Source organism: Acomys minous (assembly GCF_964271855.1).
Source record: "Acomys minous genome assembly, chromosome: 8".
Classification (NCBI taxonomy): Eukaryota; Metazoa; Chordata; class Mammalia; order Rodentia; family Muridae; genus Acomys; species Acomys minous.
Genome location: NC_140489.1, coordinates 30299010 through 30313214, shown reverse-complemented (window position 1 = coordinate 30313214; position 14205 = coordinate 30299010). Strand labels below are relative to the sequence as shown.

Sequence of the window (14205 nt, the reverse complement as noted above, 5' to 3'; positions counted from 1 at the left end):
ACTTAAAAACAGAAAAGGCAAAATGTGTTAGAATGTTTTCAATAAGACTATAGTCACCGGCAAGAGTTCAATGATTGGGGGGGGGGGGGGGGGAACAACACGTGCGACGGAGACGTCATACCATAGAGAGATAATTTAGGATACATGTAGAAAAGCCACTATGTTGAAAGGCACAATCAGGAATGCCTCTGCAGCAGCTCTGGTAATTTAGCTGAGCGAAACCAGACTTTAATCTCATCCTAGACAACTGCTTTGTGCCGCGGGCATCTTGGGTTCAAGTCCTTGAGTCCCAGCAGTTCGTACAATCCTCCCATCATTGCTGTGAAGGCACAGGTACTTTTAGTACCCACATTTTATAAGAGAGGAAACTCGGCCATGTTTAAAGAAGTTAAGCCTCGCGTCCAAGGTCACTAAAAGTGAGGAATCATAGCGGTGCCTCAGTCACCGTACTTTATGAGGTCAACTTTCAGACCTCGAAAGCCAGTTACTTGCTACTTAATGAGACCAGAACTCACCCTTCTAGAGTATCCTTTTAGTTGCACTCTCCTTGTGATGCTCACGAGGCTGAAAGGTAACAGCTTGGTAGACTGCCCCTTTGGTCTTTGGACACTTAAGTAAATTCACACGAAGGAACTTGGATGGCCAGAAATGGAGACACTGGCCCAAGCAAGAGGAGGGTGGGTCTCGGAGAATGACAGAGATCGCCAAAATTTGTACTGCAGCCTCTAGTTCCTGCCTTTGCTTTGATGCTCCTTCGAGACCTCAAAGCCTCCCTAGTCTGGCCACTTTCCACCACTCCCACTCTGAAGGATGCAGGGGACCGTGACTGGGTGCAGGGGGCCTACGCTAGAGTAAAGCGGGGTTCTGACAGAGGTATCACCCCGGCAGGAGAGCGCAGCAGAGGCTAGCATGGGGGCACAGAGGTGGGGGTCGCGCGGGGAACCAAAGGCAGGTGAGCGCAATGCGCTCCGAGGTGGGATGTAGACCGCCCCCCCTACTGAAGCCAAAGGGGCGCGGCGGAAGGAGCGAGACTGCCAGCCAAGCTGCTCTGAAAAAGGAAGCGGGACGGGAACCAGGGCTTTTCGAAATGGAGTAGAAATGACCTCAAAGCGCAGCCATGGTCCCCGCGGCAATGAGGTTGCCCGAGGTGCGCCGCCCGGAACAGAGGCACCCACCCTTCCAGCGTCCTGGCCTTGCGTACCTGAGGCGGCCGCCTGGCTCCCCTCCACTCCCCGTCGGTCCCCGGCGCCGCCCGCCGACCCTCGGCGAGCTGCTGGGCTCCAGAAGGGCGGCCCCTCAGCCGCCTGCCTGTCCGACATCTGCAGCCGGCGCCGGGAGCTTCTCCGCAGCTAGCCACTTGCAGCTCCGGAAACAGCCGAAGGCGAAGCGAGAGCGACAGCGGGGAGCCGAGCAGAGCCGAACGGAACCCAAGGCCGGAAGGAGCGGCGAGGTGGCCTCGGGGTAAGCTGCCCGAGCTCTGCCCTGTGGAAGCTGGCGACGTGGACACGCGGGGGTGAGGGCGGAGCAGTTACTACGTGCTTTTGATCGCCTGTTTTTTATGGTCGGCACTTGTAAGGCTCCACAAAATCTCGGGAAGAGTCAGGAAAACACCGCCGGAAATCGTGGTATCCATAGAGACGCTGTCGGAAATTGGGGTTGCTAGGAGGCCTTGGGCGCGTCGACTGACTGCGTAATGGCTGAAGTCCCAGAAGATTATGATTCTGACCCCGACGAAATACGGCCTACAATAACTAAATCTCTTAGATCTCATAAATTGCCTACTGTTAAATCAGACACCACGGTGGAGGTAAGCTCTGAGCTGCCCCCAGAAACTGACCAAGAGCCGAAGGAACTAACCCCTCAGGAAGAGTTGTTTGAAGAAGGGAAGGCAGGGAATGTAGAAAATGCGCTGCTGGAGCCAACCTGGATGTCTGAGGAAGAAAATCCCCAGGAGACCAACATGGATCTACCTAGACCAACAGAAGGAGAGATAATGCAAACGTCGGAGTTAGAAACACCGTGGGGAACGGGAGAAGGGGATTTGGAGGTGCCTGAGGATGAAAAGCCTAAGGAGCCAGACCTACAACCAGTAGATGTCCTCACAGAACTGCCTACAGAAACAGATACACAGCTACCAACAGAAACCAAGGTTCCAGAGGCAACGAGCAGTGAGCCAGAGTTACCAGAACAGACCTGGCAGTCTGTCAGTGAGGGAGCTAAAGACATAGGTCCAGAGCAGAACACACCAGATTTTCCAAATGGAGAACCAAGAAAATCTGTTGAAGAGGACACACCACCTCCATCAGAGATGGTCAAATCAGAGACTACAGAGAAGACACAAGAAGACTCAGCTGAAGAAGAAAGTGAAGAGCCATCTCAGGTGACTAAACCTGAGCCCCCAGACCAGAAGCTAAGAAAGTCTTATGAGGAAGCAGATCTCACCCCTCCAGAAGAGCATCAGGTTAAGTCCAAAGAGCAATTAGGCACAGAGCAACCTGAGCAGATTGAGCCAACATTCCCAGATAAGGAACAAAGTCTGCCAACGGAAGAGAAAGTTCCTGAGCCCCTGGAAGAACTCAAACTGGAGCTTTCTGAGGAAGAATCAAGAAAGCCAATTGATGAAGAAAGTTTAGACCTACCAAAAAAGACAGCAAGAAAATCTTTTGAGGAAAATATTCCAGAGACCCTAGAAGAGACTGCTCTAGGCCTGACAAAAGAGATAAAACCAGATGTTCAAGGGGAGACACAAGGGGAGTCAATTGAGGAGAAACTTCCAGAGCCATTGGAAGACAAGAAGCCAACAGATCAAGAAGAAAAGCTGAGAGGGTCAAGTGAGCAGTCTAAATCAAAGGAAACAGTAGTGTCAGCTACAGAAAAGGGTCCAGTGCTACAAGAACAGCCTGAACCAGAATTTCCAAAGTTAATAAAATCAACTGAAGAAACAGGTCAGGTACCACCACAGGTGACCAAACCTAAAGTTCAAGAGAAGTCACAGCTAGAACCAACCAAGGACAAAAATCTGGGCTTATCAGTTGAGCCCAAACCAAAAGAGAGAGAGAGAGAATTTCCCAAGGAAGACAGCACAAAACCAACCAAGTATCCTGTAGAAAAAGATGTGCTGGAATACTCTAAATATCACAAAAAGGTGTCCGAAAAAGAAACTAAGGCTAAACATGAGTATACGTTAGGATCTCCTAGAGAAAGTATGGAATCCATTGGTACAGACAATGGATCCCAGGAAGTCCTCAGAGGACTTGGGGCTCATATAGATGAACTGTTTCCGACCATTCCTGCTTCAGGGTCTCAGATGAAACTGAAAGGTACAGTTAGTGAAAAGAAAGTTGTAGTTTTACCCAAGGAGGTGGAGAACCTGGAAAGTAAAGAATCCAAAATCAATATCAGCCCACAATTTGAGCACCTCAAGTGGAGCACAGAGAATGTTGCAGATTGGATTAGTGAGCTAGGCTTCCCTCAGTACAAGGTATACAAAACCAGTGTTTTTTGAAGTCACATGCTCCAATCCTACTTTTTCCCCTCTATACTGACTTGTCTCCTTGCCTCTACACTAGAAATACAAAGAAGTCCTGGGCTGTGGGGGAAGTAAATTTTGATTGTGTGTGTTTTCCTGTCCTGTGTGTATGATGGTAAAGATGGAACCTGCTGCATTAACACATATTAAACATATACTTTCAGCCTATACATATATATTGTACTTTAAAAGAAAAGTTGTTTTATTTTCCTATTCATCCCAATTATTATACTTATTCATTCCTTGGCATAAAGGTAAAAATATGTAAAGTCCCCCTTTCATAGAAATCTTTATTTTAATACATTTTGTCAAAATTAGGTCTTTCTGAACTTTTGTCAAGATGTCTCAGTGGCAACTCCCTTACCCTGAATTTCTACTGTTTCTTTTAACTGCCAAAATAAGTCCTATGTATCATGAGCACTTAAGAATACTAATGCATGTTAGCTATCAGCCCAAATTGGTTTTAATGAAAATAGTATGTGCTTCATAATTTATTGGTACCAACCATGGCATTAGGTTGCCACAAAACAGGATCTGAAAACTTTTGTGCCTTCAAGTGCTTAAAAATGTCCTTGAGACTGACTGTGGTGGCTCATGCCTGTAATGCTAGCACTCAAGAGCCCAAGACAGATCACCCTGGGTTGGAGGCCAGCCTGGGTTATAAACTGAGTTCCAGATGTTCCTCAACCTTGCCTAATCAATCAATCAATCAATCAATCAATCAATGGCCTTGCCACAGGAAGAAAAAATTAGTCACAACATGCAAAAGCAGATTGAAGCCACAGCATGAAATTTAACCCAGTACTTTTTAAAAAATATTTATTACATATAGCATTCTTTCTGCATGTATGCGTGCACACCAAAAGAGGGCACCAAATGTCATTATAGATGGTTGTGAGCCACCATGTGGTTGCTGGGACTTGAACTCAGGACCTCTGGAAGAGCAGCCAGTGCTCTTAACCTCTGAGCCATCTTTCCAGCCCTTGACCCAGTACTTTAAAAAAGAAAACAATATAAAGAAATAAAAATGTGTTTTTGTCCCTTTTTTTCTTCCAGTTGCCATAGTACATGTTTAAGTGATGTTCCTCTTGTACTAACAGGAGTGTTTTACTGCAAACTTCATCAGTGGTCCAAAACTCATCCATGTCAACTGCTCCAACCTGCCTCAGATGGGGATAACTGATTTTGAAGACATGAAGGTAAGTTGTATACTAGGTTTCCTTGTGGAGAGTACTGTGACCGGGTACTCACCATCTGTCTGTCCCATCTTACTCTTGTTTTGGCCCATTGTGCCGTCATACTCTTCATCCCTTGGGCTCACAATGGTTGCTTCCTCCTTCTGTTTTGACCCCTGCAAAGGTAAGAATGGTCACTTCCTCCTGTGGCATACTGTTGGTATTTGTTTGGTTGGTTGGTTGGTTTTGGTTTTTCAAGACAGGGGTTTCTCTGTGTAGCCTTGGCTGTCCTAGACTCACTTCGTAGACCAGGCTGGCCTCAAACTCACATCCATCCACCTGCCTCTGCCTCTCAAGTGCTGGGATTAAAGGCGTGCACCACCATGTTCTGCCGTCCATTAATAGCTTCCTGCCTTCCTGCTCTTAGCCTTTCTCAGGAAGCCTGCTGAAGTCAAGGGTTCTGCTTTTAAGCTCTTGATTTCGAATTACTTACACGCCGTTAAGAAACCCTCTCTGATCCCCCTCGGTGCACAATAGGCGTCTGTAAGTTTGCTCCAGCTGCCGTGCTCTCCTGGCCGCCCCTGCTCTGCCTGAGTCCTCTCCAGCCTGCCAGGTGCCCAGGCCTCCTAGTGCAAGCCTCCTTCTATTGGATGTCTTTGCTCTGTTCCCCCTTCCCTGATAATAGCAACCTTGATCATCCTTTAGGACCAGTTCCTCCTCAGCTCCACAGGAAGTTGTTCTTGACCTTGCTGTCCCAGAGCGCGCTCTCTTCCAGAGCTCTCAATAACATTTCGTGTCTTTGGTACCCATCTAGTACTTAGGTAACATGGTGGTTGCTTTACCTACTTTGCTACCCGACTTTCAGAAGAAGTTCCACTAACTTCTTTAGGCCTCATCTGTTGAGCATTAACTAGTCCATGACAAGTTTCCTTTTCTTGAGCGTTTCTTCTCTTTACAGTGTTTTACAGCTTGACAGAGCATAGCATATCTAACCTTGTAGCCTTTTCTGCAGCACTTTCCCCAAACACAATAGGGTCTACTTGGTACAAAAAGCACATAAATGTTCTTCTGTAGTAGCGTCTAAACATGGTCTTCAGAATCAGACTCCAAAAACAATTTTTGAGACAGGGTTTCTCTGTGTAGCCCTGGCTGTCCTGGACTTGCTTTGTAGACCAAGCTGGCCTCAAACTCATGAGAGACCCATCTGCCTCTGCCTTCCAAATGCATGTGCCTTCCAAATTAAAGGTATGTGCCACCACACCTGGTTAGATTTTCTTTCTTTCTTTCTTTCTTTGTTTCTTTCTTTCTTTCTTTTTTTAAGATAGATTCCTAGTCTCCACCATTGTGGTGGTTTGAATACAAGTGGCCCCCATAGGTTCAGAATGTTTAGTCATTAAGGAGTGGCGCTATTTCAGAAGGATTAGGAGGTGTGGCCTTGTAGGGGTAGGTGTGGCCTTGTCAGAGGAAGTGTATGCTTTGAGGTTTCAAAAGTCAATGCCAGACCCAGCTTCTCTCTCTCTGCTATCTACAGATCAGGGTGTAGCTCTCAGCTGCCTCTCCAGCACCATGCCTACCTTCATGGTGCACGTTCCTACTATGATAACAATGAACTAAGTCTCTCAAACTGTCAGCAAGCCCCTAATTAAATACTTTATCTTATAAGAGTTGCTGTGCTTGGGAGGCAAACGCAGGCGGATCGCTGTGAGTTCGAGGCCAGCCTGGTCTACAAAGCGAGTCCAGGACAGCCAAGGCTACACAGAAAAACCATGCCTCGAAAAACAAAAACAAAAATAAGAGTTGCTGAGGTAGCCAGGCGTGGTGACACATGCCTTTAGTCTCAGCACTCAGGAGGCAGAGGCCAGCCTAGTCTACAGAGCGAGTTCCAGTACAGCCAGAGCTATTACACAGAAAAAAGCCTGTCTCAAAAAAAAGTGGCCGGGCTAGGGAGTTGGCTCAGTGGTTAAGAGCACCGGCTGCTCTTCCAAAGGTCCAAAGGTCCCGGGTTCAATTCCTAGCACCCACATGGCAGCTCACAACTGTCTGTAACTCCAAGATCTGACACTCTCACACCAGTGCACATAGATTTAAAAATTAAATAAAAAATATTTTTAAAAAAATTAAAAAAAAAAGTGGCCATGGTAATTGTGTCTCTTCACAGGAATTGAACCGTGACTAAGACAACCTTCCAGAAATTTTAATTAATTAAAATAAAAGGTTCTGGAGTTTGTTCCCTAAGACTGTATCAAGTCTTAGAACCATATTTTCTATTAACTGTATGACTCAGAAAAGAAAAATACACTTGTTAATACTCAAGAATTTCCACTGGCGATTAGAAAGTCTTTGAACAATTAAAACACAGAGTCCTAACTGAAGGTTAAATTCATTCATTCAGCTAATCCTTACAGTTGCCGAGTGCTTACTATTGGTGAGGACAATACAGGTGTGAATTTATCTAATCCTCATGTTAGAGAAAAGAAAGTGGAATCCCACAGAGGTGGAGCAACTTGCAGAAAATCATCCAGATAAATTTAAGATCAGGATGTGGGCTAGAGAGACGGCTCAGCAATTAAGAGCACTGACTGCTCTTCCAGAGGACCCAGGTTCAATTCCCAGTACCCACATGGCAGCTCCCAACTGTCTGTAACTCCAAGATCTGACACCCTCACGCAGACATACATGCAGGCATAACACCAATGCACATAAATTAAAAATAAATAAATTTTTTAAAAATCAGGATGCACAGCCAGGCTGGTGGCACACACCTGTTGTCCCAGCACATGGCAGGCAGAGGCAGGCAGATCTCTGTGAGTTTGAGGCTAGCCTGGTCTACAAAGTGAGTCCAAGACAGACAAGGCTCCACAGAGAAACCCTGCCTCAAAACAAAACCAAAAAAAGATCAAGCTGGAGATGCTTTCTGGGATCCATGTTCATATTCATTCATAAGTGAATATTCTAATTGCCACAAACTGTCCATAACATAGACAAGCCCGCTTACCATATATGGCATTTCCAACCATGCCTTCACATGGCTGCCAAGGATTTGGAGCTCAAACTCCTATTCTTCCTATGATAAAAAAAATGACACCATTCTTTTTTTGTTGTTGTTTTTGTTTTGTTTTTGCGAGACAGGGTTTCTCTGTGTAGCCTTGGCTGTCCTGGACTCACTTTGTAGACCAGGCTGGCCTCGAACTCACAGCGATCCGCCTGCCTCTGCCTCCCAAGTGCTGGGATTAAAGGCGTGCGCCACCATGCCCAGCTAATGACACCATTCTTATTTGTGATTCCTACTTCTACTTAAAGTGTACTGAATCTCCCCAATTTAAATGAGGAACAGAACTCGGAAAATAGCAACCTGTCACCCAAAGCCATGCAGCATCTAAGAACTAAGAACTTTGGCTCTTCATCATGAGAAACATTTTTAAGGGCTGGAGAGATGGCTCAGAGGTTAAGAGCACCAGCTGCTCTTCCAGAGGTCCTGAGTTCAATTCCCAGTAACCACATGGTTCCCAACCATCTGTAATGAAATCTGGTGCCTTCTTCTGGCCTACAGACATACATGCAGACAGAACACTGTATATATAATAAATAAATAAATCTTTTTTAAAAAGAAAGAAAAGAAACATTTTTAAGAATCCACCAAATTCGTCAGGCAGTGGTGGCGCATGCCTTTAATCCCAGCACTTGGGAGGCAGAGGCAGGCAGATCGCTGTGAGTTCAAGGCCAGCCTGGTCTACAAAGTGAGTCCAGGACAGCCAAGGCTACACAGAGAAACCTGTCTCAAAAAAAAAAAAAAAAAAAGAATCCACCAAATTCATGTTGCTCATTTAACATTCTAATTCCTGATCCAGGTGTTTCTGCTGTTTAAGAAACTTTAAAATCTAATGAAACCCTCAGAGGTAAATAAGGAACCTACTGGTAATCCTTACATCTCAAGAAGTTTGAATATGCAAACTTTGGCATAGTTATTATGTAAGTCATCAGGAAAATGTGGCCCCTCCTTGTGGTCATTAGAGTAGCATAAACTCGTCATTCAGTAATTACATAAGGTTTATTTGACACCAAAGTATATAAACCAAAGAGCTAACTTCAAACTAAAGATACACATTAACTTCCTAGAGACCATACATAATATTTTTATTTTTTATTTTTATTATGTATTTATTAATTTTTGATTTTTCAAGACAGGGTTTCTCTGTGTAGCCTTAGCTGTCCTGGGCTCGATTTGTAGACAAGGCTGGCCTCAAACTCATAGTGATCCACCTGCCTCTGTCTCCTGAGTGCTGGGATTAAAGGGGCTCACCACCATGCCCCACCATGCCTGGCTTTAATTTTCATATATATATATGTATATTTTTTTAAAGGTTCTTTTTTGAGACACTGGCTGGGCTGGCCTTGGACTCACTGTGTAGCCCAGGCTAGCCTGTAACTCCTGCTAATCCTTCTGCCTTCCTTACAACTGCTAGGATTACAAGCATGAATGTAGATCAGCCATAGTTAGCCTTACGAATACACAGACCTGTTTGTTTCTTGCTTGCTTGCTTTGTTTTTGCAGTGCTAGGACTCTGGACTTGAGCATCCCACCCTACCACTAAGCTACACTTCCAGCCCCTACATGAAGCACCTTTAATCCACTGTTGTGATTATAGCAACTAATGCATCCACAGTTTCCCTCAAAGCACACTTATATCAATCAGCCTTATTTACAGTAAGTCTAGGTTAGACAAAAGAACAGCACACTTGCTTCCGTCTTTTCTCTTGGACAATAATTGCCCCCAATAGGTGTGGTGGTACACACATGTAATCCGAGCTACTTGGAAGGCAGAGGTAGAGGGGTCACATGCTCAAGGCCAGCCTGGGTGGGCGACTTAGTGACATCCTGTCTCAAAACAAAACTAAAAGGTTCTTAGGTGCACACCAGTAGACTATCTGTAAAGCCCTGGGTCCAATTTCCTGTACTGAACAATAAGAAAAAAAGAATTTCAAAATACAAGAACTCAATGGCAGGCTGACAATGATAACCCACACCTTTCTTCTCAGCACTTGGGAGCTAGAGGCAAATCTCTGGGAGTTCGAAGCCAGCCTTGTCTATAAAGTGAATCGAGGGCAGCCAAGGCTACCCAGAGAAACCCTGCCATGAAAAACAAAACAAAAAACACAACTGTGACAAATATTTGGGGAATAATATAAGTGAATTGTTGGTGGTGGCACTTGCCTTTAATCCCAGAACTTGGGAGGCAAAGGCAGGTGGATCTGTGTGAGTTTGAGGCCAGCCTGGTCTGCAAAGTGAGTCCAGGACAGCCAACACTACAGAGAAACCCTGTCTCTAAAAACAAAACAAAACAAAAAAAAAGTGAATGGCTTATTTAGAATGACTTATTTATAATTCTAAAGTATAGCCTTGAGCCAATCATTGTGAATGACTGTTCTCGGGCATGGTGATTCATGTCTGTAATCCCAGCACTAGGGAGGGGAAGGCAGGGTATTGATGAATTCAAGGCTAGCCTGGGATACATAGAGTTTAAAGTAAGACTGGCTCTTTTTTGTTTTGTTTTGTTTTGTTTTGTTTTTTAAAGATTTATTTATTTATTATTATGTATACAGTGCTCGGCTTGTACTCCTGCAAGCCAGAAGAGGGCGCCATATTACATTGCAGATGGTTGTGAGCCACCATGTGGTTGCTGGGAATTGAACACAGGACCTTTAGAAGAGCAGGCGGCGCTCTTAACCACTGAGCCATCTCTCCAGCCCCGACTGGCTCGTTTTTGTTTGTTTTGTTTTGTTTGTTCTTGTTTGTTTTTCAAGACAGGGTTTCTCTGTGTAGCTTTGGCTGTCCTGGACTCACTCTGTAGACCAGGCTGGCTTTGAACTCACAGAGATCTGCCTGCCTCTGTCTCTGTAAATTCTAGGATTAAAGGTGTGCGCCACCAGCACCCAGCTCACCAGCTCAAAGGAATTTTTTACATATAGTTTTTTTTTTTTCTTTCTGTTTTTGGTTTTTTGAGACAGGGGTTCTCTGTATTATCTTGGCTGTTCTTTTTTTTTTTTTTTTTTTTTTTTTTTTGGTTTTTCAAGACAGTCTCTCTGTAGCCCTGGCTGTCCTGGACTCACTTTGTAGACCAGGCTGGCCTCGAACTCACAGTGATCCGCCCGCCTCTGCCTCCCGAGTGCTGGGATTAAAGGCATGCACCACCACGCCCGGCTTATCTTGGCTGTTCTGAACTCACTTTGTAGACCAGACTGGCCTTGAACTCACATGCCTGTACCTCCCAAATGCTGGGATTAAAGGCGTGTGCCACCACACCTGGCTTTTTTACATAGAGTTTAAAGTGAGACTGGCTCCTTTTTGTTTGCTTGATTGTCTTTTGGAGTTTTTTGGGTTTTTGGTTTTTGTTTTTGAGACAGAGTTTCTCTGTGTAGCCTTGGCTGTCTTGGTAGACCAGGCTGGCCTTGAACTCATAAAGATCTGTCTACCTCTACCTCCCGAGTGCTGGGATTAAAGGTGGCTCTTATATTGAGACGCTGTGTCCTTACAATCAAAGACAATCTATCAGTTAAAGCACAGTTACAAATTCCATACCATCTCAGCAGCTTTATTATGTTTGCCTTACTGTAAACTAAGTAGTGTGTTCACAGCAACATGTCAGTACTTGTCACTAGACAAAGACACAGAGACCAGAAAGGACACCTGAGTGCCTGGAGCTAGAGTTACTGGGGGTTGAGAGCCACATGGCATAGGTATTAGGAACCAAGCTAGAGTCCTCTGGAAGAAAGAACAAAGGGTGATTAGCTTTTTTTTTTTTTAAATGTGCATTGGAGTTTTGCTTGCATGTATGTCTGTATGGGGCTTGTAAAATCACTTTGAGCTGGATTACAGACAGTTGTGAGTTGTCATGGTGGTGCTGAGAATTGTACCTGTGTCTTCTGAAGATGCATCTCTCAGCAACCTAAAAATCTGTTTGTGTGTGTGTGTGTGTGTGTGTTTGCTGCAAAGGTCAAAAAAGAACCTCAGGTCTCCTGGAGCTACAATTACAGGCCACATGAGCCTCCCAACTTGGAATGGAAAAGGCAGTGAAGGCAGCTGAGTCATCTCTCCAGCCCCTTTCTTATCTCCCCCACACACCTTTTTTTTTTTTTTTTCCTGAGACAGGGTTTCTGTGTAACAGCCCTGGCTGTCCTGGACTCACTTTATAGACCCCAGGATGGCCTCAAACTCACAGCGATCCACCTGCCTCTGCTTCTCGAGTGCTGGGATTAAAGACATGCGCCACCACACCTGGCTTCTTATTCTCATTTTTAAAAAAGATTTTGTTTTATTTATAACTAGTGTGTCTGTGGGTGGGTGTGACTGTGGGTGTGTGCACATCTCTGTGTGTGCCCTTAGGGGCCATGGACATCAGATTTCCTGGAGCTAGAGTTACAGATTTCTGGTGTGGCCACTGGGAACCCACTCAGATTCTCCAGAAGCGCAGCAAGCACCTCAAACTGCTGACTCATCCCTCCAGCCCCACATACTCTCCCACCAGCTTCCTCTAATGCTAACATCTTATACAGTTATGGTGTGTGTTTGTTAAATAATGAATTTATAGCCAGGTGTGTTGGCGCATGTCTTTAATCCCAGCACTTGGGAGGCAGAGGCAGGGAATACCTCTGTGAGTTCAAGGCCAGTCTGGTCTACAAAGCAAGTCTAGGACAGCCAAGGCTACACAGGGAAACCATGTCTTAAAAAACTAAAAATAAATAAATAAATAAATATGTGCACCACCATGCCCAGCGAAGAATTTAGTTTTATAATGCCATTTTAGTAAATCTATCAGATTTTTTTTTATCACTTCATTGTCTCATTGAAATAATTTGAGTAGTTAGTATTCAAGTGACATGGGAAACTGAATAAAGCTTTGATTTCCTTGTGTTCTCAAGTTAGTCCCACTAAAAATATTCATTGTGTTTCAGGCAATATCTCGTCATACTCGAGAGCTCCTGGGGATCACTGAGCCGCTCTTTAGCCGCAGCATCAGCCTCCCCTACAGGGACAACATTGGCTTATTCCTAGAGCAAAAAAGCCGTAGTGGAGTGAACTCTGACGCCTTGACCTTGGCTGAATTCATTGAAGCATCAGGATTACAGGAGTATGGTCCAGTGATAAAAGCCGTAGACAAAAATGAGGGCTCACTGACAGACAGCAGCCAGGAGGAAAAATGAGGCATTACTGCAAGATAACAGCTCTGGACAAAAGTGAGGCGTTGCTGGACAAGGAGCAATGGGGAAAACCATTTCACTTAGCTTGAAAGATGAAGCCAGTGCTGGAGAGATGGCTCAGCAGTTAAGAGCACTGGCCGGTCTTCCAGAGGACCAGGGTTCAATTCTCAGCACCCACATGGAGCCCACAACTGACTTTAATTCAAGTTTCTCACACAGACACACATCAATGCACATAAAATGGAAGATAAATAAATTATTTTTTAAAAAGAAAGAAAGGTCAAACTAAATTACCTAGGAGAAGAGGTATGGTCTTTTGGATTTTCTTTTTCTCCCTTTCATTAATAAATCTCCCAATTCAGAATGAGAATTGCTGGTTCCAGTCTTAATTCTTCCCCGACTCATAGCATCTTCTCTGTGTTAAAGATAGCAGTGTCAGGACGGAGAGAGTGTTTAAGAGCACTGGCAGCTCGTCCAGAGGTAGTGAGTTCAGTTCCCAGCACCCACATGGCGGCTCACACTGGCTATAACTGTAGGTACAATGGGATCCGATACCCTCTTCTGGTATGCAAATGTACATACAGACAAAATACCCATACACATAGTGTACATAAATAAATATTTTTTAAAAAGATAGCGGTATTTACCTCCCTAGATAATTTCCAGAACTTGTGTTAAACTCTAATACACCTAGTGCTAGGGTTTATTAGGGAATTTTTAATTGAAAATAAAGTCTCAGCAAAGCATAGTGCATACCTATAATCCTAGCATTAGGCGTACAAAGGCAGGAGGATCATGAGTCTGAGGCCAGCTTCAGGAATATGACAGGTCTCAGAGAGCATACATAGAATGGTTTCTAAAAATCTCTTGCAGGGTGCCGGGCGTGGTGGCGCACGCCTTTAATCCCAGCACTCAGGAGGCAGAGGCAGGCGAATCTCTGTGAGTTCGAGGCCAGCCTGGTCTACAAAGTGGGTCCAGGACAGCCAAGGCTACACAGAGAAGCCCTGTCTCGAAAAAACAAAAAACAAAACAAAACAAAAAATCTCTTGCAGGGATTCCATAATGGCACTTATATGATGGGCTGGGGCTTGGCAGTGCTGCTGCTGACCTGAGGTCACCCACACTCCCTCCCGTATGTTGAACTGCCTGGGCCTGATGGTCCCTGGTCTATGTCTGATAAGGGTATGTTTTAGTTTGATTACAGTGATCCTGGGAATAAAAACAAAGATGAAGGAGCTGAAGAACCAGCTCAGCAGTTCAGAGTGCTGCCAATTCCTGTGGAAGAACCCTGGTTCAGGGTCCAGC

The 14205-nt window shown here is 44.9% G+C and overlaps 2 protein-coding genes across 2 annotated transcripts in view; one reads left to right on the top strand and one right to left on the bottom strand.

Annotated features, from left to right (window-relative positions):
* TMED8 (transmembrane p24 trafficking protein family member 8) overlaps positions 1-1334 on the bottom strand; it is a 39369-nt gene extending 38035 nt beyond the window's left edge. Inside the window, exon 1 of the mRNA XM_084793203.1 lies at positions 1202-1334. Within this exon, the coding sequence (XP_084649329.1) occupies positions 1202-1319 (118 nt within the window). The 5' untranslated portion in view covers positions 1320-1334. The remainder of the gene's footprint in view (positions 1-1201) is intronic.
* Positions 1335-1693: 359 nt separating this feature from the next.
* On the top strand, positions 1694-13270 carry SAMD15 (sterile alpha motif domain containing 15; the record flags this gene model as incomplete). Its single annotated transcript, XM_084793198.1, has 3 exons — positions 1694-3481; positions 4630-4728; positions 12655-13270. 3 exons carry the CDS (start codon positions 1694-1696, stop codon positions 12901-12903), a joined length of 2136 nt encoding a protein of 711 aa, XP_084649324.1. The 3' UTR covers positions 12904-13270.
* Positions 13271-14205: the final 935 nt, after the last annotated feature.